Here is a 27,760-nt window from a genome sequence, read left to right on the forward strand (position 1 = left end):
AGATTAACAAAGATTTAAAATTCTGACACCACTAAATTATTTTCACATTATGTGAAATATGAATTCTATGTCCCTGAAAGTGGAAGTAAAACGGTAATACTTCTTTAGAGAGTAATTTGGCAATATCTAATAGACTTGAAGATTACACACATACACACACACACACACACACACACACACACACACACGCATATATACAATAATGTATATAATTATATGTATATATTCTCCTCTGTCATAGTAATTTCACATAAAAGTATGTTCACTGAAGCATAAAAAGTACTTGTGGCAAAACAGAAATTAGAAACAGCCTTTGCCCAAGTACCCATCTATCAGAGGTGTATAATTAAATTCTGGTATACCCATATAATGGAATAGAATACAATAGTAAAAATGAATGGACAAGAGCCATAGTAATCAATATAAGTAAATCTCTTTAACAGTGTGAAACAAAAAAATCAAGTTAAAGATGACATCACTTATGTAAAAACTTAATATACATGAACAATAATAAATATTGTTTGGATACATACATTTATAGTAAAATTATAAAAATGTAATTTTAGAAGAGTGGTTACATTATAGAAGGAATAGGGGATATAGATTAAGAGTAAATATACTGGGACATTCTATTGTGTTGGTGGTGTTTATTTCTTAAAAAAAATGTTGTGGAGGAAATATGACATGATGTTAATGCTTGTTAAATGTGGGTGGTGATTATACAGGTGTTTCTGTCAAAGCATTTCATTTACTTGTTCAGTCTAAATACTGAATTGCTAAGTGGTGGTAGACGTGGAGGAAACAGACAAAGTCAGTGATTGGTTCATTTATGCGTTCACCCATCTCCTTGCAATTTTAATTTTAGTGAATAGACCATCAGAATAAGATTTTTGTGAAGGGAGTTGACTCAGAAAGTCTCCACAGTGCTACTGGTCTGAGTTTTTTTTGCTTTGAGTTTCACCTAAAAATACTCAGTGGCAGAAGAATCCTCAGTCTTTGCCTGACTTCCCTTCTTCTGATGTGTGATTATAAGAAATATCATGTTACCAAAAAAGGCATCCAACTAGGAGCAGAAAATTATTAATCAGTTTGTGTAATTAATAAGCTAAATAGTTTAATCCCCTAAGAAATAAAAATAACTTATTTAAATGAGGCTAGGCCAATACATATGTTATGGATGTAAATATCTAATTGTATTATGAATGTAATATCTAAAATGAATTATTTCATTCTATAGCAGCCATTTGGCATGTGACTTTTTCTTCACTGGCAAGTGAGTTTTGTTATGTGGGAAGAGTTTATTGCCCATACGTATCTGCCTATACCTTGTCACCTACATAAACTCTACTATATCAGTTGAACATCTCTATCTAAGATTATGCACATGCTGTTGGTACAATAACAATTTTTTCAGAGCTGTCTCTGTCTTTGCTTAGGAAATACATTATTGCACAAGTGGTCATTGAAATGAAATGTCATTTAATTTGATAATGTAACTATTTTTGTCCTTGTTCGTACCCTCCTTTGAGGTGAATTAATTATAAAAGCATAATGGTCTACCACTCTCCTATTTTCTACTCTTACTCTCAAAGTAAGAATTTTAAAGTTTAGATAGAATAGGGACACATAAGAAAATTCTCACTGTTGTCCATCAGTAAAATAATGACAATAATTAAAATACCGAGGACATAAATGACCTTTGAAATGAAACCTGTTTTCCATCCTAATTACAGTTGCTCAAAATGAATTGAAACAATGTATCTGGAAGCTGATACAGTGCAATCAAATGATTTGGTATAAAACTTACCTTTCAAGAGCAAGAAAACCAGTTATCCAAGGGGAATAGGAAAATATATTTTACTTTAGGATCAAAGCAATTTGAAATATACACGTACTGGTTTCCTAGGCAAGGAGGGGCAGAGGGTAGGGGAATGCGTCTTTAAACATCCAATCCAATAATTATCTTTATTTTTTTATATTAAATATAACTTATTGTCAAATTGGTTTCCATACTCCAATAGTTATCTTAAAAAAATGTAACCTTTCTTGGCAGGTTTAGATCCAGATAAGCATCTTGGAAAAACCCTGGATCAAATGGAACCTTATCTCTTAGAGGTAAGAATTTATACTATTTCTCAAAATATAGGCCTCTAAAGGAAGAAAAAGTGAGGCCGTCATATGATGATTACAAAATTAATTTTATTTTGGAAAGACTCAGATAACATTCATGATATAGTTTTGTGAAAAAATTAAACTTCTAATGGGTATAAAAATGTCTAAAATTAATTATGAAAATCATTACCAGCTTTTGGGTCTGAATAAAACAGTAAGTTATACCAAAAGGAAACTGTCCTGTCAGAAGGTTTCTTTTATTAAAATGGACATTGTATGCTATATAAAAAGTACTATATTCCTAAAGTAGCTGATGGTCTCTGTGATCATATGCTTTTCAATCAGAAATGTGAGTAGGAACTTCCTTCAGATATTATCTAATCTAACCTCTTCTCTTTTACCAATTAGGAAATTAACCTGCAGAGTAGCAAAAAAATTATTTTAAGGTTTCAAGTAACAACTGTTAAACCCATATCGTTGTCAAATCCTAAATGTGTTCTAAACATTAAAGAAAGATTTAGTTATTTTGATTCTTTTCTATTAACTGTGTATTATATTTTATGAGAGTTTGGGAGCAAACGTTATTAGTATGGCAATGATAACTAAAAGATATAATTGTAAGAATATTTTATGTCACAATTATGATGGAAAAAAAGAAAATTACCCTACTTCTATGAAAGAATGGAACTCCTCTAATAAGTTAGCATTTTCTCCTCCACTGCTCTTAATTTATCAACATTATTTCTAGACATTGTTAATACCATTGCCATGATATGTTAGCAGTTACCTTCTTTACTAACTTTGTGGATTTCATATTTTCTTTCAGTTATTTGCATTTATTTTATGGTTTACCAATAGGTACCAAATGCTTAGAAATCTCTGAAACATTAATTCCTTTTTTCATCAAGCGTTAGTAAGCATCTAATATGTGCAAGGCAAATAGTAAATAAAGATCAAAATAAAAATGAAGTGAGCATATGTTTGCCACAAATTACATTTGATTTCTAGATTATTTGTTGTCACTTAAGTTGAGGTAAATGAACATGGTTGCTTTTTATACTGCTCTGATGGGACTCTTCTCACAGCGGCTACAGCTTCTCACAACCTGATACCTATGTTCACATCTATTCCCTACCATCAGACTAAATGTTGCCTCTGAAAAAAGCAATGTAGATAAATAACGAAATTAAGTTTATGGGGGCGAAAGAAAGAGAACTTCAGAAATGAGAGACTGGGGCTTTGGCAAAAAAGCTTTTTGCAAGCTGCTCCATAAATCTAAAGTTACAAGTTCAGGTTTCAAGCATGTAGAGTCTTTGTAGCACAGGCAACTAAGGCTTTGGGATTGCAGACCTTGCAAACACTCATCCCCTCCTGTATCTTCCTCCTCTTTCTCTTTATTGTGTCCTTCACATCATAGTAACACATACCACCGTCTCTCCCATGCCAGATTCCACCCCTCCTCCACTCTGTTTATTGCTTTAGCTGCTTCTCTTTTTTGCTTCCAAACCAGAAATTTCAGAAGTGTTCTTTATATTCGTGGTCAGTGCTTCTTCCTGTCCCAGACGCCTCACATACCTGGAGTCTGGCTTCTCTCAACACCTCCAAATGGATACAGCTCTGACCAAGATGGCCCACAATCTCTGTTTTACCAAACCCAACCAATGCTTCTTAGCCCTTATCTGACAGCTATAAACACTTCTTAAAATGCCCCCATCAGCATCCGTGATGCCACATTCTTCTCCTAGTTTTTCTCCTTTTGTTCTGGTTACTCTTAGTCTCTTTTGTCAGTTCCTGGTCTAGACTCCATTTTTACTCTATCACCTTTTTCTGGGTTTAATCAGTCACTCACATGGCTTTAATAACTAGCTATATTCTGATGATTCCCAAATCTTGCTTGGCCAAATTTCTCTGCAAAGCTCTGGTGCCCGGAGGCACTGCAAATTAAATCTCCACAAACTTGATGGCGGCCTTTATAGCTATACCTCACTTTTTGCCATTCATTTTGTCTTCACCTTAGTTCAGGGCCTGTCACACGTCAGGCCTACAGTATTATTGACAACCCCAAATTTGCCTCTACCTTCCGTTTCATTTCCCAAAGAATGCATTTTGCTCACTGCCTGAAGATAACTGTTCTAATATATTCTACTGTAATTGTGTTACTCACTTCAAAACTTTAAGTCCCCATTGCTCACTGGCTAAAATCCAAGTTCTTTAGACTCCCCTTTCCCTTACTTACTCTTGCCAACCCGTTAGCATGATCTTGTCTGTTCCATCTCCAGAATATCTTCTACACCCAAGCACTTCTCACCGTCTCTGTTGCTACCACCGTAATCCTCTCTTGTCCGGAGTACTTCATCAACCCTTAAGTGGTCTACTTACTTCCACCACTGCCCTGCTACAATCCATTATTCATACAGATGCCAAAGTAATTTTTTAAAAGTGTAAATCAAATCATTTCAGTGCTTTGTTTAATTTAAACAGTTTCTCATTACAATTAGAATAACATCAAATTCCTATGAGACCACAGCCGACAAAACCATGTATGATCTGCATCCACTCAATCTTCTTGGGTTCATTTTCTGCCAGTCTCCATCTCACTCACTGGGCCAGAGCCACAGATGCCTCCTCATTACTTAAACACACTTGTTTGCCCTTTTTCTTAGAACTCTGCTCTGCCCGAAATGTTTTTTACCTCAGACCTTCACATGGCGACTGCTTTCTCATTATTTAAGCGACAGCTCAAATGCTGCCTCCTCAGAAAAGCTTTCCCAAACTACCTCAGTTTACATAGATCTCTACAAATTACCATGTTTATCTGTTTACCTGTGTATTATCTGTTGTGCCCTCACCCATCCCACTAGAACGTAAGTTCCAGTGATCTTACCAAGGTTTTTGGCAAAGATATTATTAGTTCTTTAGTTCTTTCCTGCAGTTGTGTGTTCATCTGTCTGTGCGTCCATTCATTGTTCTCATCCTTAAGTTACTTAGCATTTATTGAGGACCTGCTATGTGGCAGATGCTGTGGTGAGCACTAAGTATACACGATGAATTAAACAAAAAAATTCTTGTTCTTACGGAGTGGACAGTCTGCCACCGTTACTTTCAGACCTGAGAGTGAAGTTTACTGGGGACCTTGTTAAAATGTATATACTCGTTTCCCACCATAAGAAATCTGAGTTCAGAAGGACCAGGAATCTGATCTTTAAACAAGCACTAAGTACTTCTAACACAGTGATCATATATATCATCTTGTAGTTCTTCAATACCAACAACACACTTCAAGCCCTATATTTCTAGATTTCTCTGAAAGAGTGTAAGCCTTCTTGAAACTTGTCATCCATTGGCTTCTACTACTTAAGTCTTGAAGGCTTTCTGAATATTTTCTTAGCTTCCTTTTGAGGCTTACCATATATGTCCCACCCCTTATAAGTGGTGGTCCCATCCATAGCCTTCCTCCTGTGGTGATACTAAATACCCCCCATGACTTCAGCTACCAATTTTATTCTTATGACAATTAAGACTGTTCCTCCACCATCTTTTTATGCTTCAGACATCTGTATTCAGCTGGACACCTTTCTCTCTTATATGACTCAAGCACTTCAGTCTCAATTGTGCAGAACTAAACATTTCTTTGGTGACATATCCATGCCATTTTTATGTGTCCTGACCATGAAAGGTTCTGTCTTCTACCCAGTTGTCCAAGACCAAGAAACAGTGAATCATAATAAATGATTTCATAGGCTCCATTATTCATAAATAAGGCCCTGACTTCTTTTAATTCTACCTTCTATCTTATTATCTGCCCCTTTTAATCCTTGTTGTCAGTGCATTGGGGTTATTGCATTCTTGTAGCTCAAGTCTCTCCTCCTCACCTTACCCCTTGTCAATCCATCGTCCACAGGACTGTCATCATCACACATGTGAAGTGTAAATCTGATCATATTACACTTTGCTTGTAAACTTTTGCATTGTTCCCCATTGCCTCAAAGTAAAATTTAACTCCTAGACACAGCCCAATGTGTCCTTGGGGAAACTGAGGCTTGTAAAAATAGGCAGTCTTCTACATCCACCCTATCTATCCTTTATGAGTTTGCTACTAGTGATGGTTTCCCTAGAGTGAGTACTCCCTTGTTCCTCCATCTTCTACTCCCCCTCTCTGCATGCTTTCTCTCTCCTTTTTTTTCAAACTTTATTTTGAGAGAAAGAGAGTGTACATGTGCACACGAGCAGAGGAGGGGCAGAGAGAAAGGGAGAGAGACAATTAAGAGAGAGAATTCCAAGCAGGTCCCACTCTGCTAGCATGGAGCCCTACACAGTGCTCCACATGGAGCTTGAACCCATGAACCATAAGATCATGACCTGAGCCAAAACCAAGAGTAGGACAGATGGTCAACTGACTCAGCCACCCAGGTGCCCCATATTCCTTCACTCAAGTAAATCCAAACTGTCCTTAAAGTCTAAACTTCAGAGTCATGCTTAAATAAGCCTCCTGTGAGCTGCCATTTTCTTCTTTGACTCCCAGTATGTAGACTTCTCATGCTATATATTTTTTCTATTGTTTATTATAACATTAAACCATGTAATGTATAAAAACTAAATTCAAACACTATCAAAAATGAAAACTCTTATGATTCCAAGTCCCCAGGTTTTCTACCCCTTCCCACAGCAACCAGTCTTCTCTGTTCTAATGTACCTCTTCAAAAACTTTTTTTGCATATGTAAATACATATGCAAGTGTTTATTCAGTTTTACCTAAATTGGAGCATGCTGTGCACATTTTTCTCCATCTTCCATTTTAACACATAAAGGTACATGTCATTTGTTTCCACAACATGATTATGTGGATAACTATTGAGCCCATTGTTTATTGATGAACTTTATTCCTTACTGATTTCTTTCGTGCTTTCATGTCTTTTGCTACTTCAAATAATGCCGGAATGAACATTACTGTACATATATTTTGTGGCATGAATAAGTTTATCTGTAGGATAAAGTCCTGGAATGGAAATACTGCGTCAGAATGTATATATGATTTTAAGTGTAATAGACATTGAAGACATCCATTTTCAGCTGTGGTGGAATAACTTACATCAGACCGACTCTCCCAGTTAAAAAAATTAGAATAGTTATATGAAATTAAAACAGAAATAACGTTGGAAGGCATTAGAGAATTACAAAAAAAATGAGAAAATTTGACGGGATTCCAGTGAGAACAGAGCCTCTATTCCCTTCAAGATATTTTCTAATTCAAAAAATGGTACAGGGATAGGAAGAAGTTATGGAGAAAACTCTAGCTGAGTAGGGCTTTCATGGCACTGGAGAGCCCCAATTGGAATTCACTGCAAACCAAAGTGGAGTGGACCTGGTTAACCCTCCAGGTATTCAGTCGGTCTCCTGAATGGGTTATAGCTTAGGGGTAAAGGCAAACCAGAAATAGAGCAGCCCTTGCAAATACATATATCCCACTTTTGATCATACCAATCCTAGACTGAATTAACCTGTGCTACTACTCATATTGCTTGTTTCCTCTTAAGAAAGATAACATGATTCACAGCTTCAGACTGTCTCTAAAATATTTCACATACAGTTTTCAGCAGGCAATCAGAAATTACCAAGCATATCAGGAGATCTGATGAGAGAATTGAAACCAGAGAAACTGAGAAAAAAACACACCCTAGAAACAGTCTCAGAGGAGTCATATGATCACATTCCAGATCTAGACTTTAAAATGACTGTGGCATTGGGTGAGAAGGTGAACTATTTTAAGGGAAATTTGGAATCTATACAGAAAAATCAAATAGAATTCTGGAACGTAAAAATACAATATCTGAAATTAAGGATACAACATGGGTTTATCGGTAGGTTTGATACAGTTGTGTAGATAATTCAAGACCTGGAAGATAGGGTGATATAAAACATCCAGGCTGAAGCACAAAGAAAAACAGGATGGAAAGTAAAGAGAAGAATATAAAAGATATAAAGGAGAGAAGTTTGTCATACCCGTAACTGGAGTTGCAGGAGTGAAGGAGAGAGAAAAAGGAACAGAAGCAATGTTTGAAGGGATTTTACTATAGGATTTACCTGTCATTATTTTTGCTGATTTTGACAAGGAGCTTTTCAAAATGGTAAAAATTGCTCAAAAGAGAAGGATTGAATATTAATGGTTAATTGCACATTTTCGGCAGGAATTATTTTTTCCTGATGGTTACAGAAAATTATGCAAAATAATCTAGTGTGTCTTTTTCTCTGGCTTCTGCATAGTCTAATCTGTGTGTACATGAGCTTTCCATGAAGTAAGTGCTAACTAAATTTTTACACCAATTTGTTATCAATTTATTTCTCACCTCATGCACAACAGTTATCTGACACAACCCAGATCTTAACCCAGATTTTTGGTTTTCTTATTTTTCCTTTCATTTTTACTTATGCTCATAAAAGAGACCTCAATCTGATGTACCCAGAGCACAATGATTCTAATATTAAAGCAGAATGAGTCGTTTGTCAAACTCCATCTTCTTTCTGCATTTGTAGGGTATGACTTTTTTTTTAAATTTTTTAAAGACCCGTTTTCTAGGACTCTGTCTTCTCTGTCATTGCCTAAGACAAATCAAATTTTAAGGAATGTCTGTATGTCTCTATCTTTATGAATAATGTGATTAACCTCATTAAGTGAGATAAAAATCAACTACGTATTCATTTTTCAACTTGTTGGCACAACTCTCCCAAATACTCAAGATATTCAAAAAGAGAAAAAAAAATGTTTGACCTTGTAGGAATGGGAGAAAAAGGGATTAAATAGAGGAACCCATTTTGTTCACCTGCCTCAGATCTCCTGAAACATCTTTTATGTACCTTTTGTGTAACGTGGGTGGACATGACTTATAAAATGTAATAAGTTAATTGAGCTAATATGTTAATCCTTTAATATGTTATTGTATCCAAGAGTTAATATTTTTTAGTTAAGGGAGTTTTTGTATATTATAATGATTTCCCTTGAGGAAATTACTATTCAATCGTGAGAATTACAGACAGGTTGGTGGCAGAGGTGGTAGAGAAAAGATGATACCTTTGGGCAAGGGTCCTTTTCATAGTTCATTCAGATTGCCTGGGGAAGAGGCAGTGTCAGACAGCAGTCAGCAAGCTAACTCTGTACCCAGGAGCTCAGCTGTGAATCCTGACTCTACTGCTTACTTCAAACATTGATCTAGTTAGTTTCCCACGTATAAAATGGAAGTAATAGCAATAGAATGATATATAAGGTGCTTAGCTCAGTATCTGGCACATTCTAAATGCTCAATAAATGTTAGCAATGTTTACTATTATGAGTAAAATTTGTTACTACTGAAGAATAATCCTGAAATTTTTCTGCTTTACAATAAAAAACCCCAGAAAACTGAGTAGACACAATAGTTGGAGTAACATTTAAAACTCTCAAGAGATTGTTAACTGACATATATCAACATGTAGATAACAATCCTAACAGAAAACTGGCAAAGGCTGTGGAGAAACGCTGTACAGAAAAGAATATCTCAAAACCAAGTACAGATATGAAGAGATGATCAAACAGATTTAGCAATCAGAGAAGTACAAACTAAAGCAATAATAAGATGTTACCTTGTACCAATTTGACAAAAATAAGAAAACTGGATAATGCCAGTTGTTGACAGGTGAGGTTTTTACAGAACCTTAGGAATATAGGTTGGTACTACCATTCTGGAAGGCAGTATTGCAATTCCTACATTAAATATCCCCATCCTATCAGTCCACAAGGGGACGTTAGTGAAAATAGTTTTTGCAGGTTTATTTTTGATGGTGTTGGGGTTCTTGGAAGCAGTATGAATGTCCATTGCCAGTTAGTTAAAATTAACCAGTTACTTAAAATGTGTTGAGTGCACATTATGAAATACAGGTCTGCAGTTAGAAAAATATCTTCAATGTGCATATAGCAACAAAGTGTTGAATGCATAAAAGTGACATGGAAATCAAATAAAAATACAGGCACACAAAATAATAATACATTTGCAAGGACATAGACAAAAGATACCCATTAAATATTTCTAAATGTTTGCCTCTGATAAGGAAAAATCTTGAATAAATTATACAAATAAATGGCAATTAAAAAAAAAACAATGTAAGGTACTTGCATATTGCTGAAAATTTGAGTATAATAACGTACAGAGAAGTAAATAAAAAGCACAGTTTCTCCACCCTGTGATGCACACTGCTAACATTGTTGGTGCCTTCTGAAACAGTTTGTTTTTTTTTCCTGAGAGTTCACTTTTTTTACAAGTTCACATAATTAAATAGTTGTGCATGTTTTATTTACATAATTAGGTTCAACTGTACATATAGTTTGTCTTGGTTTTTTTTCCTAGCATTATGTCATATTTATTTTCCCACATAAATATATCTAATTTGAAAATACATTAATTAATGACTGTGTGGATTCCATCATATTTGTATCCTACATACAAATGTATTATGACAAATTTAATGAGTTATCTCTTGTTGGAAATGTTTGTTATTTCTAAATTATTATAAATAATTTTACTTATTTTAAAATTATTATAAATAATATTATGATTATTATCTTTCCTACTGAATCTTCATGTACCTTTCTGATTATTATTTTCTTTAGATAAATTCCTAGGAATGTAATTTCTAGATCAAAAAATACAACTTTAAGGATTGTACATTTGTAACTCTAAATTAACTATAGAACAATTTTAGCTTGCTTCTTAAACTTCTGCAGGTTCCTAAAATTATCATCTGATAAGTGAGCAAATGGATTCTAAAATTATTTTCTCCTTCGTGGGTTTTTTCCCCCAGGACTATTTTCTCATTGTTCAAAAAAGTAGATGAATTTTAATATAAAAGTTGCATCAAATTTTAAAGGTTTAGAACTATTCCTTAAATGTTAAAGAGGAGTCTTATTTTTGTGATGTTTTACAGTGTTTGTCAAATGAGTCTTCAACTTTTGGTTCGGAAACAACCTTCTGAGTCTTTCCCTTCTCCCATTTCAACATCTTACTTTCATCCTCTGTAGTTGATTATTTTGATACTTACCTCCACATCTCTAAATTACATGTTTGTATTACTACTTCATGACTCTCGTCAATTTTAGCATTATTTATTCACTTATCACTCCAGAATATGCAGAGTTAGCTGTCTCCCTTTACCTCCACCGCGTATGTGAACTTTTTTCCCTCTACCATCTTCCCATATGGTTATTTGGCAAGTCTAGTTGACATTATGATAACTGTGAAAACCCAATACACAGCTGAATTAGGTAATAAACTCTGGTCATAAACCTTTCCTGTACAACTTTTTATTTTTTCCCTTGAAATAATAATTGTCTTGTTCTTTGATTTATTTAGTATTGTGCTCACCACTAATTCAATGCTGTACTCATTACTGGTTTCTCAATCTCTTATCTAGATGTTCAGGGGTATTGAGTATTTTGTCAGTTTTCTCCCCAGAAGAAGTTTTCTCCAACGCCTTCTGACATGTAGCCTGGACCAGTTTCCTCCTATGCCTGTTGTAAGGCTGTCATCCTAGCATCTCCCCATAGTCCTGGAGATCCCTTGATCCTCCCTCTGTCTTGGAGCCCTTGTTTCCTGGACACAACATTTTCCTTTTTCTTTGTTTATTCTCACTTTTGTGAAGCATATTCTCTAGAAGATTTTTAGGAAAGGGTCCACAGGAGGTAAAACATTTGAGACACTGTGTATTTCTATAAATGTCTTCATTCTTTCCTCACTTTGGATTGGTTCTTTAGTCACAGAATTCTATTTTCAGAATATTTTTCCTTCTGGATCTTATTTCCTTGCATCTCAGTACTGTTGAGAGCCCAAAATCATTCTGATCCCTAACTATATGTGATCTTATTCATTTCTCTCTCCATCTCCTCTCCAAGAGTATATATTTCTTTTGTTCCTAGAATTATAAAATTTATTTGCTATGTCTTGAGTGAGTGTGTTTTTATCCGTTGTGCTAGGATAGGTAGAATTTTTAGTTTGAAAATTTCAGTTTCGGGAAATTTCCTTGAAGTATTTCACTGATGTTTATCTTCTTTCTGTTTTTGCCTTGGAATTCCTATTATTTAGATGTTACTTAAATTTCTAACTTTTCTTTCCTTATTTTATCTGATTCATTTTTGCCATTTCTAGAATTTTCAATTTTATCTTCAAACCTTTGAAACTGTGCCCCATAGGGTCAATGAGGTTGAAACTAGCCGAAAGTTTAAAGCTTGTTTTTCAGAGAACTATTCCCCCCCCCATCAGATACTGTGTCTTTTTAGACACCACCACCCCCCCCAACAAATCCACTAGCTATGTCTGCAGAAGCCTGGACTCAAGGTCAATTGCTATGGTTCCAGCCTAGGTATAAGATATCTTCTAAAGATAAGGAGTCCCAGACCTCATCTAGTTTCTACCTGCCCTCAGAGCATGCCTGTAGCTCCTTCTCCTTGCCCTCAGGTAATCTCCTGACTCAGGGTCTGAATTGTGCCTCATTGTGGTGTCAGTCTCCACTCCCCAGTGAACATGGGATGTATGTTACATACATGTTACATACATGTTTGCTCAGTGTACAGACTCCATCTTCCCTCATGAATACTCATAACTTTTCCCTTCCCTTTTCCTCAATATGTATGTAATCTCAACCCCTATGATTATAAAAAACATATTCTCTCCCCTTGGAGGGAGGCAGATTTGAGGCTTGCCCTCCAGTCTCGTCTCCACGTTTGGCTGCTTCTCAAACCCTTTCCTTGAAGCATACCTGACTTCTGTCTCAGTGATTGGCTTTGCTGCACATCAGGCAGATGGACTTGGATTTGGTTACAATTTCAACTGAGTTTTTCATGGCCTGTTTTTAATTTCTAAAAGCTCATTTTTTGTTCTCTGAATTCTCTTTTTTAAAATTATAGCACTCTATCCTTATTAGAGTGTATCCTATTTTTATTGTTGTTCTCTCTTTTTTTGTTTCTCATTTTTCTTCCTTTGGTTTTCTTTTCCCATATATAGTCTGTTTTCTCCATTGTTTCCGTTGGTCTCTAACTTTAATTTTAGAGATGTTTCTGCTAACCTTGGTGTTCTCCTCATATTTAAGAGTAAGGGCCTAAATTTTTTATTGTAAGCACTAAATGTGTGGATAGGGCTTTATGATCTCGAACTTTACTATAGGAAGGTATGGCTAAGTCATTTAATCTAAGCCATCTAGATTCCAAAGAAAAGGATTCTCCAATCTCCTTTCTTGAAGTAAAGACATGCTGCAATTTGTTTTGTTTTGTTTTATTTTGTTTTGGTTTGATTTGTTTTGTTTTCCTGGGAGTTAGGCAGGAATAAATGACTAGCAGTCTCAGAATCTTATGTGCATACATTAACTGATTCCATTTTATTATAGTTCCTCTTTCCTCAGCTGTGTCTCATTTCTCCTACGCCAGTTCCTCTGTTTTCATCACCGTATGCAGAGAATAAACTTCCAGGGTTCTGCCAGGGTGGAGGAAAGACAGTTGCCAGGCTACAGGGAAGGAATTTAGGGATCTGACTGCTTGTTAAACAGACTGCCAATCAATCTTTATTTTGGGGCACTTTTCATTTCTCCTCCACTTCTCGAGGTACCTGGTGCTGCCAACTCCTTACTCTGTTTTAGGGGAAAGAGCTGTTCTACTGTGTAAATTGGGTTGGTCCTCTACACTCTCCACTGTTGACCTAGGACTCAGTGTTCTTCGTTCTGCTAAATTGTTTGATTTTGTCACTTCCTCTCTTCTGTTCCCCATCTTTGTCAGTTTATTCCTTGTTAAGAAATACATTCTAGCAAGATTTTAGAAAGGAGTGAGAGTAGATATAGGGATTCAATCTGCCATCTTTACCAGCAACAATTAGTCTTTAATCAAGAAATTTCTTAAGATCATCTAAATAAAAGTTGTCTGCTAGATGGGAGCGTGGAACCATACCAGGTGAAAAAGTGTGAGTTCATAGGTTTGGTTGCTTCTTCCAGGACTGTTCACATAGAATTGGGAAATCTGAATTCTTGCCTTGAGTCAAAGGTAAGCAGATAAGTGTAATGCACCAGGATAAGTGTAATGCAAGTTTCAAGCTTAAAACTGTGTTCCAAGCTCTGTTCTATAGGAGTTAACTTATCTTCCTTCTGGGTTTGACAAAAGTACAGTCTGCAATCCAAGCTACCTATCACTTTTTCAAAAAGAAAAAGAGGGGCACCTGGGTGGCTCAGGCAGTTAAGCATCCGACTTCGGCTCAGGTCATGATCTCACAGTTCATGAGTTTAAGCCCTATGTCGGGCTCTATGCTGACAGCTCAGAGCCTGGAGCCTACTTCAGATTCTGTGTCTCCCTCTCTCTCTGCCCCTCCCCTGCTCATGCTCTGTTTCTCTCTCTCAAAAATAAATAATAAAACATTAAAAAGAAAAGAAAAGAAAAAGAAAAAGAATTTCACCAAAGTTGATTTAAGAGAGACAGAATTTTAAGCCTTGTTCCCTGCAGTACCAACTTTATGGAAAAGAACACCTTTGACTGACCTTGAAAGTAAAAAGTAGGCAGAATATCTTTGACAAGAGATTTTGAATTTTGAACATAATTGAGTTGGAAGGATATGTGAAACTTTATGGTCAAGATGTCCACTATGATCAATAAAAACTACAAGATGTGTTAAAATTTACTCTAAGAAAGTAAAAAATATTTGCCAGAGAATTTCAAAGAAAAAAAATTAAATGTTGAAAGTATTGTGAGTAACTTCAGAGATAAACTGACAGTCATACTGGCCTTACAAGAGGGACAGTATTTTTGACTGGCTGGATTATTTAGAGTATATTTTGAGCAGTAGGAGAGGAAGTTGAAAAAGGAGGTTGAAACCAGACAGAAAGAGATTTTGAATCCTGAAATGAGTATTTAATTATCTAAACAATGAGAAATAACTGAAAGTTTTAGGGGAAGGCAGTAAAGTCCTTAAAAGTGTACTTTAAGGAATTTGACCAGGCAGTAGTGTCCATTGATTGTTATATTTAAAGAGAAGAGGTGCAGGCCATCTTCCATAGTTAGTGGCTGTTTCAATATATGACTTTGAACTTATTCCTCACATTTCTCTGAATGTGTTTCATAGGTGAACTCTTAATTGCCAGTGTCATGTTGTACTAATAGAATTGAATAGTAAGTATTTGTAAGGACTTTTTATACAACCAGTCTATGCTAATCGCTTTAAAGCGTACAAAATAAGTAAATGATTTGGTATTTTTCATGACATAGAGAGTCTAACAAGTCTAGAGACCTGGATAAGATGAAGCCAGATAAATTGGTATTTACTATAAATGTAATTGGAAGCTAAAAAATGGAAGATGGTTGCATGACCTGGAGTAGCTGAAAATGATATCATTCAAGTATTAGCACTTAAACTGGTTTGAAGGATGGATATATTTACACGGATGGTGGCAATGAATTGAGACAATATGAATGAAGATTTCTTGGCAAAAAGCCATGCAGGAACAATGAGGAACTTGGTTTAAATGGAACTAAGAGCTGATGTTGGTAGATTCATAAGAAACAGATGAGGTGGGAATTTATGACCTCATCAAAAAGAGCCTGGCGAGATGGGCCAGGCAATTTGGGGTAAGAACTAACAAGATGTAGAAGGCTTATCAGCAGGGATTTATATTATTAAAAGATATCATAGGAAATTTAGTCTGGCAACAGTAGTTATGGATTTGGGATTAGAGGAAATTAGAAGTAAAAAAAGAGTCTAAGACGCTGTTATAGGTAACAGTGTGAAGGGTTGGAGTATGATGCCTGCTGACAGTAAGGATGAAGAGAGAGGACAAAATTGAAAGAAAGATTCTGATGGAAGAAATGGAAAAGAAATTGGCATCAAACTGACAGAAGCCAAAAGGAAAGAATTAAAGAGTAGTCCACACATAATGACTGCGGAGACTGGAAGCATGTATTTCTGCAGAGGAGAACAGGGTTAAGAAAGAACATGATGGGGCGCCTGGGCGGCTCAGTCGGTTAAGCGGCCGACTTCGGCTCGGGTCATGATCTCGCGGTCTGTGAGTTCAAGCCCCGCGTCGGGCTCTGTGCTGACAGCTCAGAGCCTGGAGCCTGTTTCAGATTCTGTGTCTCCCTCTCTCTGACCCTCCCCTGTTCATGCTCTGTCTCTCTCTGTCTCAAAAATAAATAAAAAACGTTAAAAAAAAATAAAAAAAAAAAAGAAAGAACATGATAACCTTGGTCTTAAACACACTGAGCTTCTAATTATAACATATAAACCAAAGGCATATTTTTTAAACTATGAGATTGGAGCCCAATTGAGATGTTCAGGCAAAACTCTAAAGTTCATTTATCAGCAATTTTAGAGTCAATATACAGCTTCAAGTTCTGGTTTTATTTAGTTCTAAGTCCCATAACCTTTGCAAATCAAGTCAGTTCTCCCCACTAGAAAAGGGAAAAAATAAATTTTTTTAGCCATTTTATGGAGTATATATTATATGCTGGACAGAACATTAGGCTTTCCTTTCATTTGGTTTTATTTCTGAAAACAGCTCTTCTATGAGATAGGTACCGTCGTCATCTCCACTTTACAGATCAGCCATCTGAGGCTCAGAGAGCTGGCATGACCTAAGATTGCACAGCTAGAAAGTGACTGAGCCAGGGTTGAAACCAAGGAATGTGTCTCCAGCACTACTGCTTTTAACCAGTTGTGCAACACTGCTCTCGCTGCGCGTGACTACAAATATATGCCTTACTTACTTTTGTAACAAAGCTGTGTATTTATTAAATGCTTACTAAGTGCCATACTCTGTGCTAAGCGCTTTTTATGCATTATTTTATTTGATCAACTAATCTATGAGATTGTGACCATTGATATTTACATTTACAGATGAGGGATCATTCAGAGGGTGAGTAATTTTTCCCATAGTCACACAGCTGGAGAAAGCAGATGTTGAATATGTGCTTAAATCTGTCTGTCTGATTCCAGAATCCATGCTCCTTTTTATTCTTAAAAGTCATTCTGAGGATTAAATAATTATATCATTTTCTTAACTTTAAGGCATAAAACAAATGGTCTTTAATGAATGGTGATAGTGTTGGTTTTAGCAGCAGCAGAATAACATAAAGGTGATGGTCGAAGCCTTGGAGTATATGGGCTATCCAAGGGAATAAATTGAGAAGAATATATTACAGAGAATCATGAGGGATATTTATAATTTAGGAGGAGCAGGAAGGAGTCAGAGAAGCTTAACAATAGCTTAAGAAACATGGTAACATGAGACCTGAGGAAGATGATTACAAAGATATGTGACATCATAGTATCATGCCACATAAAATTTGGAAAGGATAAGGTCACTGGAGTCTCCCAGCAAATGCTTCTCCTGCTGAGATACCAATAAACACAACCACCATCCACCAGTTTCCCAGTGAAGAAAACTGGCAATTTTCCTTAATTCTTTTTAACTTTCCTCACTCCTCCATTCAATTATGGAGCCTCCTAATGTATGGAGCCTTCACGTATGCAGCCTCCTAACAATATCTGTCAAAATACCTTGCCTCTCCCTTCTGTCCTCACTGCCACTTCCTCAGTTCGGGAAATCTTCACCCCCTGGCTAGATTCCTCCAGCAACTTCTCAGTTCTTTGTGCTTCCTGACTTACTTGCCTCAACCATTCCCCATTGTGTGACCAGAATGTTTCTAAAAGATAAATGTGATGAGTTCAGTTATCTGCTTAAAACCTACCATAGGTTCTCACTGAACTTTGGATAATGACTTAGCATGACTTACAAAACCCCATAAGATGTGTCTTCTTTCTAGTCAGCCTCATCTCAGCATTATTCATCTAGTTATGATCCAGCTATGCCATACTTACTTCAGTTTCTAGGACCCATCATGTGCTCTGGTACTTAATATATGCTGTTCCCTTTGGAACAACCTTTCCTTCTCTCTCTCCCTCCACCTCTGCCTCTCTCCGTTTAGCCTTTCCTGGTTAACTCATCCTTCAGATTTTACCTTAAGTTTTATTTTGAGAAGGTTTTGGGTTCCTTCTGGTTAGGTATTGTGCTTTATACTCCCACAGCATCTCCTGCATCCACAAAAGCAACCACTACCTTTTATTGTGATTGCTTGTTTAACTTTCTGTCTGTATTTCCAGATACAAAGCTGTTCTATGCAGGATTTATATGTCTGCTCCCATCATTATCCGCAGCACCTAAAACGATGCCAAACCTATAGTAGATACTCAATAAATAATTCTTGAGTAAGTTCTATGTTTTAGCGGTTTTTATAAACCTCATGGTTTTCTGTAGGTGGTGAGAGGATGAAATGTGATTTGATTTCACTTTTTTTTTCTTTCCAATTTTAAGATGACCAACAGATAAATGAAGCTGGTTTAAAAGAAGAAAAATCTTGATTTAATAAGAAATTCTCACAATTGTATTTATTATAATCTTTTAAAGGAATAAAAATTAAACAGGGAAGCCAGATGCCCTTAACTTTTTCAGTTCAATAATCAGTAGCATTCAAATGGAATTGTTATGACTATGAATATTCATCTATATATAAGTACACTAGAAAAAAATAGAATCATGTAAGTAATTTCCTTTTTATTTACTAGGAATTCACTTCTTAAATGTTCAGACTCTGAGGCATTTTTATAATCCATGAAATGACCCAAGTCAGCCACATCTGTCAGATTGCTTTTTAAAAAACGTATCTTAACAACAGTTAGCTGGAAACCCAATGTTCACTTTCCCTAAGAGTTTTATCTAAAAGAGAACATAGGGGTGCCTGGGTGGCCCAGTTGGTTAAGCATCCGACTTGATTTTGGCTCAAGTCATGATCTCACAGTTCGTGAGTTCAAGCCCCGTATTGGTCTCCGCTCTGTCAGGGCAGAGCCTGCATAGGATTCTCTGTCTCCTCCTCTCTGCCCTCCCCGACTCTCTCTCTTGCTCAGATAAATAAATAAATAAATAAGTACATAAACTTAAAAAAAAAAATAGAACATAGCACAATTTAGATATACATGAATCAATGAGTATGCTTTTGTGCGATGAAAATTATATTGTGTAATAAGTAAAGAAATGATCTTGTTTTGTTAAAAATAATTCAACTCATTAGAAAACAGCAACATTTCTTTTCAACTGGTTAAGATCCTTTAGAACTTTTAATTTATCTATTGTATTAGCTTTATATCTTTGTATTCATACAAAGGTTGGGACCAAATGGTAGAAGTCTGGCAAAATAGCACATGTGTTAATCTTACCCAATAACCAGCTGGTCTAAATCTTTTTCTACATAACATTCCCCAAATGGTTGAAAAGAGTGGGGGAAATGTCACATCACTGATTCAGTGGCTAATGAGATAAGGAAAACATTGACTATCATGTTTGAATTTTATTTACTGTTTCAGATTTCTAAAACTAGAGGATAAAAATCCTGTTTCTAAGGGTAGAGAAAAAGAAGTTAGTAACTTTCTCTGCCCTTTTACTTGGTAATTCTGATTAGGGGTGGCTTTGTTTTAGTTCAAATTAGACCTATCAGTCCATGTCTTTTGGGCTCTTGTCTGGGAGCATGCATGGGTATCTGGGCCATAAGGAGGGCACCCAATTGGGTCACTAAGTACTACGTGCTATACAGTGGGAAGGAGCTAGGAGAGAGTCTAAGGAATTTAGAAACATAGTCTCATGAGAAAAAGTCACACATGAAAAATTTTAAATTCAAGAGGTACATAGTGATGCAGTGCAGAAATATATCACAAGCCAGAAATATATCATAGTGTAGTCCCACAGGCAATAAAAAGGGCAATTCCTTTTAAGTTGAAGAGAAGAAAACTAGATGTTGGGGTTTATCACTTTATATTTCATTTTATAAGATTTAGTGTGTTTTTTTCCTTCAGCCAGTCAAGATCCTTTTGAATTTTTATTTTATTTTACTTACTGTATTACGTTTCAATCTTTATATCCATGCAAAGGATCGGATGAAATGGATGAAGCATTGATTGTCAGTCTACAGAGTTTGCTTTTTACTGAACAGGTAACAGTCAGCCCCCAAAAACTTTTAAGCAAATGGTCATATATTGTTAAGGAGAGTTAGTATGGTAATAATATGTAGGGTAGATTGGGAGTTATGAAAACTAAGCAGGAAGACAAGAGATGGTTGTAATTGTTGAAGTGTGAAGTGATCATGAAGGATATTAGACTGGAAGATAGTGTTCACTACCATTCCCCTAGTATATACCCTAGGATCTGGCACTTAGTAAGTACTGAGTGAATCTTTGTTGATTCAATAAATGAATTAATGTAAAAATTTTAAATGTAGGCTCTCTGGCAGAAAGAATGACAGAAGGAAAGGAAGGAGTCAAGTTCTTCAATATTTCAAGTTTTCATTGTGATTGAACCATTACAGAAATAGGGAATTGAGCAGGGAGAGAAGGTTTTGAGAAAAAATCAAGAACATTGCTTTATTCATGTTAAATTTAGAACAAGAAGGCTCCCAAGTAAAACAGTAAGAATTTTGAGGGGTGCTTGGGTGGCTCAGTCAGGTAAGCGTCTGACTTTGGCTCAGGTCATGATCTCAAGGTTCGTGAGTCCAAGCGCCACATCAGGCTCTCTGCTGCCGCCACTTTAGCCCACCTCTGATCCTCTGTCTCCCTCTCACTCTGCCCCTCCCCTGCTTGTTCGTGTTCTCTCTCTCTCTCTCTCTTTCTACCTCCCTCCCTCCTTCCCTCCCTCCCTTTCAAAAATAAATGAACTTTTAAAGAAAGAATTGTCACAGGGGCCTAATATATGGGAGAGAGATCAGTGACTAGGGTTTTTGCTTTGCGAGCCATTTGCATAGAAGTAATAGAATAGTGGTCATGATCCTCAAAAAGGGAGTGTATAGATAAGAGAGCAGAAGGCCCAAGGGAAGGGCAAATTAACCTAATAGAGAAAAAATATCATATATTGAGAGTGCTTACTATGCACTTAAGAGCTCTTGTATGTATTATCTGTTTTAGCAGTGACAACACACTTATAAGAGTAGGTATTACTAGGAAAATGGAAATTCAGAGAAGTTAAGCAATTCATCCTAGGTTCTATGCCTAATAAGTGTTGGAGCCAGTATATGAACCTAGATCTGTCTATCCTTGATTTCCGTCTTTGGTGAAACTATTCTCTGGTCATGAATTTTGCCTATCTTCTCCACTAAATTCTTTAACATATTTACAATAGTTATGTTATAGTCTTTGCCTGCTGAGTCCAATATGTGGTTAATATTGGGTCTGTTTCTGTTTTTGTTTGTTTGTTTTTCTATTGATTATAAGTCACAGTTTTCACTTTTTGACATCTCAAATTTTTTTTTACATATGTTGTGGTAGATACTGAATAAAAAAGAAGAGTAGAGACTAAAGTAATACCGTCCCTCCCCAAACCACACCCCTTCCTCTGTCTGACAGCTAGTCTGGGGTGTTTATTCTGTTTAATATCCAATTGAGCTCGGTCTGATCTGAGTTGCATTTTATTTCAGTTTACTACTTTTTTCAAATGCTTCAAGAGTAGGATCAGGGCTCTTCATTTATCAGGGCTTGTGATCTATGCTCCCAGTGAGTCTAGATTTCTCTCTCTCTCTCTACCCTTCCCTCCCTACACTCCCCTCTCCTCCCTCCTTCTCTTCCTTCCTCCCTTCTGTCCTCTCCCCCTGCTTTACTGTCCTGCCACCAGTGTTTCGTGCCTTTTCACAGGCTTAGTGCTCTGAGCCTCTCCTTGACTTCTTCCTGGACTTCCAAGCCTTGGGAAAAAAATCTCTTAGTTTTCCTGCTCTATCCCCAGCCTTTGGTACAGTGAAAGCTCAATAGAAAAGACTTGATGAGTAGATGTTCCCAAAGGAATCTCTCTCTCTCTCTGTCTTCTGGCCCCAGCCTTCTGCGTGTAGTCACTATGTGCAGTTGGTTAAAGCCCTTGGGAAAGAATTGGCAGGCTATACTGACTCCTGGGTCTCCCCAGGACTCTAATAAGCCATTGCAGAAGTCCGCAGATGGTCATGTGTTTGACTGTTTTCTACACACGCTGATCGAAGTCTCTCTGTGGAAGTATGCCGTTCTCCCATTAGGAAAGCGGCCATACATCTTCACTCGCCTAGGAAAGGTCCACCCCAACCTGGAATTTAGTTCATCCAGACTTCTTTGCATCCTTAGCTCTCTCTATATAAAACAAAAAAACATGATTTTGTAACCTGTCTGACATATTTTTGCTGTTATGGTGAAAACAACTGTGTTTTCCACTTTTTACATACTAACTGAAATTGTTAAATATAGTTTAATCATTAATAAATATTAGCCCTTAGTGAAGAAATATGAAAAAAATTTTATTTTTTTATTTTTCAATATAGATTGCTATTTTATGTACTTAAATTACAGAAAAAATCATGATAATTTAGTGAGAAACTAAACTTTAAAAAAACTGCTACCTATTTAGCATTTTCAGTGACAGTAAGATTGATAGAAAAACTTATCAAAGAGAATTGCAAAACTGTATTTGGAATGATTAAGTGCTAGCATGCAATAATGGCAATTTTGAGTTGAAACCAGACATGGACTTGAGACATGTTAGAGACATATTGCAACTTTATTAAGCTGCAGTTTTCTGTGGACAGTATATTAGTAACACAGACTTAACAGGTTTTAGAAGAGTAAAGTGAATATTGTGTATCACAAACATGTCTCTGGAATGGGCACATCTGGATTCTCCACTTCCCTAAACTGACCCTTTCTATAACAGGCATACATCATGCTTTGGTGCTGCAAGGATATTGATTTCTAATAGAATGCTGTGTCTTCGCAGGAGATTCGTTACAGAGAGTGGTTGACTAGCATAGGCTTTGCTTCTTAAGAAAGTTCTCTCACAATGTCAAAGAGCCTTGGAGCTGGCTAAAAGTAAGCCGATACAGTTGGATTTTTCTCTGAGGACTCATGTCTATTAGAGCTTGAAACTAGTAGAGTTTAGAATGGCTGCAAAAGACATCCTAAGCATTCATATTCAAGACTACTTCTTGGTTCATCAGCTATAAAAACCAGTGAGCTCTTTATTCAGACTTCTTGACTTAGAATCTGTGTTCATGCTGATGAATCAATAATAGAAAGGGAGAAGAGATTGTGTACGTTTAGTAATAGAAGAAACATCACTGTTTCATTATCTTGTGGTGTTGAAATATAGGGTGTAGGATATTTGATAAGCTTCAAAACACCAGGGATATTGTCTTAATTTACTTTTGGATCTTCCTCATCTAGCATGACCTGCCTAATAATCATTTTTCAATAGATACTAGTTGAAGAAGTGATTACATGAATATTATGGAAATATTGTGTGTGAAATGAAAATATCACTGGATACATCCAAATTTTAGACTTCCTAGTACTGGCAGTCTTTTTATAATGATAATATGTTGGTTTCACATAGCAACTTACATTATTTTTACTAGAGACTAATAGAACTACTTCAGTAGGATAACAGCAATGCCAACTTTAATTTAAAAATCCAGCTATTCTTTGCTGGTAGATTATAGAAAGTATGCAAAGCTTGGATAAAGCATTTTCCAATTAAAGGAAGCTAATAATTGGTAATGTATACTCTCACATAAAAAGACTGACCATAAAAGTGAGATTTGAAGGTTCACTTGGTGGAAAGGTGCTGGAATGAGAAGACCATTGAAAGGGAGATAAGCCAAAAAGAGGACAGGCCCTAGCTGGTAGAACGAGAAGACATTGCTGAAACCCATATCCCATTTTTGTTTCTACATTTTTATTGCAAAGCAGATATTAATTTAATTTGACTTAATATGGTAAAGTAAGCTGTTTTTGTTTTCTGCTCCCAAAAGGGCCACTGCCATAATTCTGCCTTGCTGATACTCTAGTTCATGATTCAACATGGTGAAAATTTCTGCTTTGCTCTTGTGAGCTCGTATAGCAAATGCCACCCAGTTTTCTTTCCCTCCTTTTCTTACTGTTTGGCTTTATGGTGTCATTCACATTACTGCTGATCCGTGGAGAGAACAGAATTCTCACAAACCCATGCCTTGAATCCCTAAGGGCACATAGTCAAGACTTGAAATGTAATGGATTCAGAATTATAGCACAACCACAAAAATAACCAAAGAAATAAATACATAACTATTCAGATAAAACTGAAGACTTAGGCCATAGTCCCAGCACTGGCAGTAACAGTGACATCAATGGAGTCACTCTTCCTTTGGGCAGTAAGGACTCTGGACTAGGGGAGGCTATAAGCAGGGAAAGCTATGAAATTCAGAACAAAGGGGATGGAATCACAGTCATAAAGCGTCTACACAAGAGCAGGAAGATTCTCTGACACAGCCAGTGAGCGTGTTCCCCAGCATCAATTCCAGTCATATATCAGCCCAATGGGAGATTAATTTACTGTTGGTATCAGGATTATTTAAATAATACAGCTTATATTTAATGCAAATCACAGGTTGTTTATTTCTTTGCTTGCTTGTTTGATTTTTAATTTCAGAATTAATTAGACAACATGATAAGCTATCTATCCCAACATTTCTTGGAGTTAGACCTTCCTAAGGCTTGTCTACAGCTTTGGAATGTCACTAGTTCTTGGTACCCTTGGAACTTCACGAAAAATAGCCTCAAGCATAATAACCATGTCTGTGACTCCTTTCTGTTCACAGGCCACAGGAAAGGCCTTAGATTGCTTTCTCTGTGTCTCCGAAAAATGGCCTAAACATGACCTATTTTTCCCCATTCACATATAGGTCAAAGGACAAGAAGCAAGCACAGTTTGGCTGCGTATATTCTCATTTACTATCTAATGACTCAGTACCTTTCCTCTTTAGCCTTCTTTGAATCTAAAGCTGGTGTCATTCTTGACATTTATAATGATCTCTAAGTTTTCTCATTATACATAAAATGTTGGTCCTTTACATCTTTTTACAAGGATTTGGGGATTACTAACATTCCTATGCTTTATGATAACATTTTTCAGATGGCTTTAAACATATGTTTTAAGTAGAAATATAAAGTTATTTTCCTGTAGCTTGTGATGTATTTTGGAATTAAAGTTTCTTACATGTATTTTTTTTTAGGGAAAAATGCTATTAAGTGACAATTTTTGCTATCTAATTTTAAGTTTTGTTGTTGTTGTTGTTGTTGTTGTTGTTGTTTTCCTCTTTTTAGCTTTCTAAGAAGTATGGAGTCCATGTTTGTGGAGAAGGTGGAGAGTATGAAACGTTCACTTTGGATTGCCCTCTATTTAAGAAGAAAATAATTGTGTAAGATACCATTTCAGCATTTTCTTCACTTTCCTTAAATTCAAGTGATGGAAGCAACTTAACATTAAGCTTGAGGCAACTTTTGTTGGGAGAAATAGAACATGTCCTCCAAGTTCACAAACACTCAATTTGTTTAATACCAGTGAAATCGTCTGAATACCTAAATCAATACCTGACAAGACGAGGCCTTCATACAAGGCTATAAACTTTTTAGACATTGCACTTTCGTTTACTTGCTGATTATGCCCTGCAGTAAAACTGGTACCTACACACTGACACTTTTATCCTTTCATGAAGTGTGAATTGCCTGTATTATTTATCTTTCATTACAGCTACATTTGATAAACTGCCACATCAGTAGCCTGTGGGTTCCATTAACTCCATCCTCTTTTTCCTTTTTCTTGGCTTTTAGCAACTTGGAATAGTAATGCTAAACATTTCTCTTTCATTTTGGGGGGTTATTTTTACATATAAACTTTTTTTAAATGAATTCTATTTATGGTGAGCATAAGATTGTTAAAATTAGTTCAGTGAAAAACAAGAACTTTGTTTTTTTTGTTGTTGTTCAGTTTGTTACATTGTTATCCATACTCTAAATTATGTCACTCTTCTCCTATGCTAAAAGAACACTTTATCTGCTTTTCCTAAGCTCTCATTCTTGGAAAAGATTGGCAGAATTATGCTTGATTTCAGAAGCCTCATTTGATGAAAGATTAGAATCCTGTATTGAGGAACAGCTTCCACATGCTCACCACTAAGGGATGGGTTTTTGGTACATATTAATAATGAGTGGAGGAGTGAGCTAAGAAAATTAAGACAACTCTAGGTGAATTTTCTAAACAGATATGTTTATCTAGTGAAACATGGCCAGGACACTTTCATTATCATATATATAATAATCATCCACTCTTCTTTCATGTTCTTCTAACTCTTTTCCTTTAATAACCATCAACAGAATAATTTATTTGGCAAATATTTATCAAGTACCTATTATGTCTAGAGCATTCTACTGCACATCATTGTTGTTCAGAGATGGCGGGGCACCTGGGTTGCTCAGCAGGTTAAGTGTCCAACTCTTGATTTGGCACAGGTCATGATCTCACTGTCATAAGATGGAGTCTGATGTCGGGCTCCACACCAGGTGTGGAGCCTGCTTAGGATTCTCTCTCCTCTCTCTGCCCCTCCCCTGCTCATGCTTTGCTCTCCCTCTCTCTCTCTCTCTCTCTTTCAAAATAAGTAAATAAACACTGAAATAAAAGATAGGTCCTGCCTTTGAAGATTAGCTGGAGGATACATCTGTACACAATTAAGATACAAGATGATAAAGGATAAAAGTCATAAGTTCATAGGTAGGAGATATTTCTTCATTTGGGTATGATTCCTGAATGAAGTGTGCATTAGGTCTTACTCTATACTATCTGGTTTTTCAAGAAGAGTATTTGCATGCTAGGTTGAATTACAGTATAATGGGACACTTGCAATATATTTGCTTATTAATATGGGTCTAACTAAATTAGTCAAAACAAAACAAAACAAAGCACAGTAAGAGAAAAATGCCACAGAAGCAAACTTTTCCCGTTTACTTGACAACTTGAGGTCTTAGAAGTCTTTATGACCAACTTAGAATTCTAAGAGATGTACTGCTTTACACTACATAACCAGAAGGTCTGTTTATTATAGTGCTTTAGCCCTAAACACTGAATCTTTTGTAGACATCATTTGTAGGCACAGAAACCTGAGCCTGACCAAGACAATAGCATGAGGGAAATTAGTCATGCTATCGTAGAGAGGGATGTCAGGGGAGGTATGGAACCCCCTAGTTTAAAAAAAAAAAAAAAAAAAAAAGAACCTTCTAGTGCCGAAATGAGCTGTTAAGTTCAATTGAATAATCATTTATTGAGATGAATTGTGTGAGCAGAGCTCTGCAAGCTAATGCCCTGCCCTGTAGATGAGTTCTTCCTAAAACAGGAGAGGTGGGAAAATCACCCATACCAAAGTCCTAACATAACAGGTTAGACAAATTAAAGTTATTTGACTTAGAGATACAATTAAAAGTGTAGTTCTTATAACGGTTTGTTAACAATTGACCATTAATAATACTGGATCTTGTAGGGGCACCTGGGTGGCTCAGTCAGTTAAGCATCCGACTTTGACTCAGGTAGTGATCTCATAGTTTGTGAGTTCAAGCCCCATGTCGGGCTCTGCTGACAGCTCAGAGTCCGGAGTCTGCTTCAGATTCTGTGTCTTATTCTCTCTCTGCACCTCCCCCACTTGTGCTCTGTCTCTCCCTGTCTCTCAAAAATAAATAAATAAATAAATAAATCTGGATCTTGTAACTTCGAATTCATTCCTTGGACAAATTTAACAATTTAT

The 27,760-nt window shown here is 36.3% G+C and overlaps 1 protein-coding gene across 5 annotated transcripts in view; it reads left to right on the top strand.

The window, feature by feature from the left end:
- The window catches only part of DPH6 (diphthamine biosynthesis 6), a 444,382-nt gene that overhangs the window by 138,884 nt on the left and 277,738 nt on the right, over positions 1-27,760 (top strand). For all 5 annotated transcript variants that reach the window (XR_009264244.1, XR_009264246.1, XR_009264245.1 and 2 more), the window contains exons 6-7: positions 2,054-2,115; positions 25,293-25,387. Coding sequence is in view for 1 of the 5 variants with exons in the window: in XM_058738273.1 (XP_058594256.1) it covers positions 2,054-2,115; positions 25,293-25,387 (157 nt within the window). In the remaining 4 variants the exon portion in view is untranslated. The remainder of the gene's footprint in view (positions 1-2,053; positions 2,116-25,292; positions 25,388-27,760) is intronic.

Source organism: Neofelis nebulosa, chromosome 7 (genome assembly GCF_028018385.1).
Source record: "Neofelis nebulosa isolate mNeoNeb1 chromosome 7, mNeoNeb1.pri, whole genome shotgun sequence".
Classification (NCBI taxonomy): Eukaryota; Metazoa; Chordata; class Mammalia; order Carnivora; family Felidae; genus Neofelis; species Neofelis nebulosa.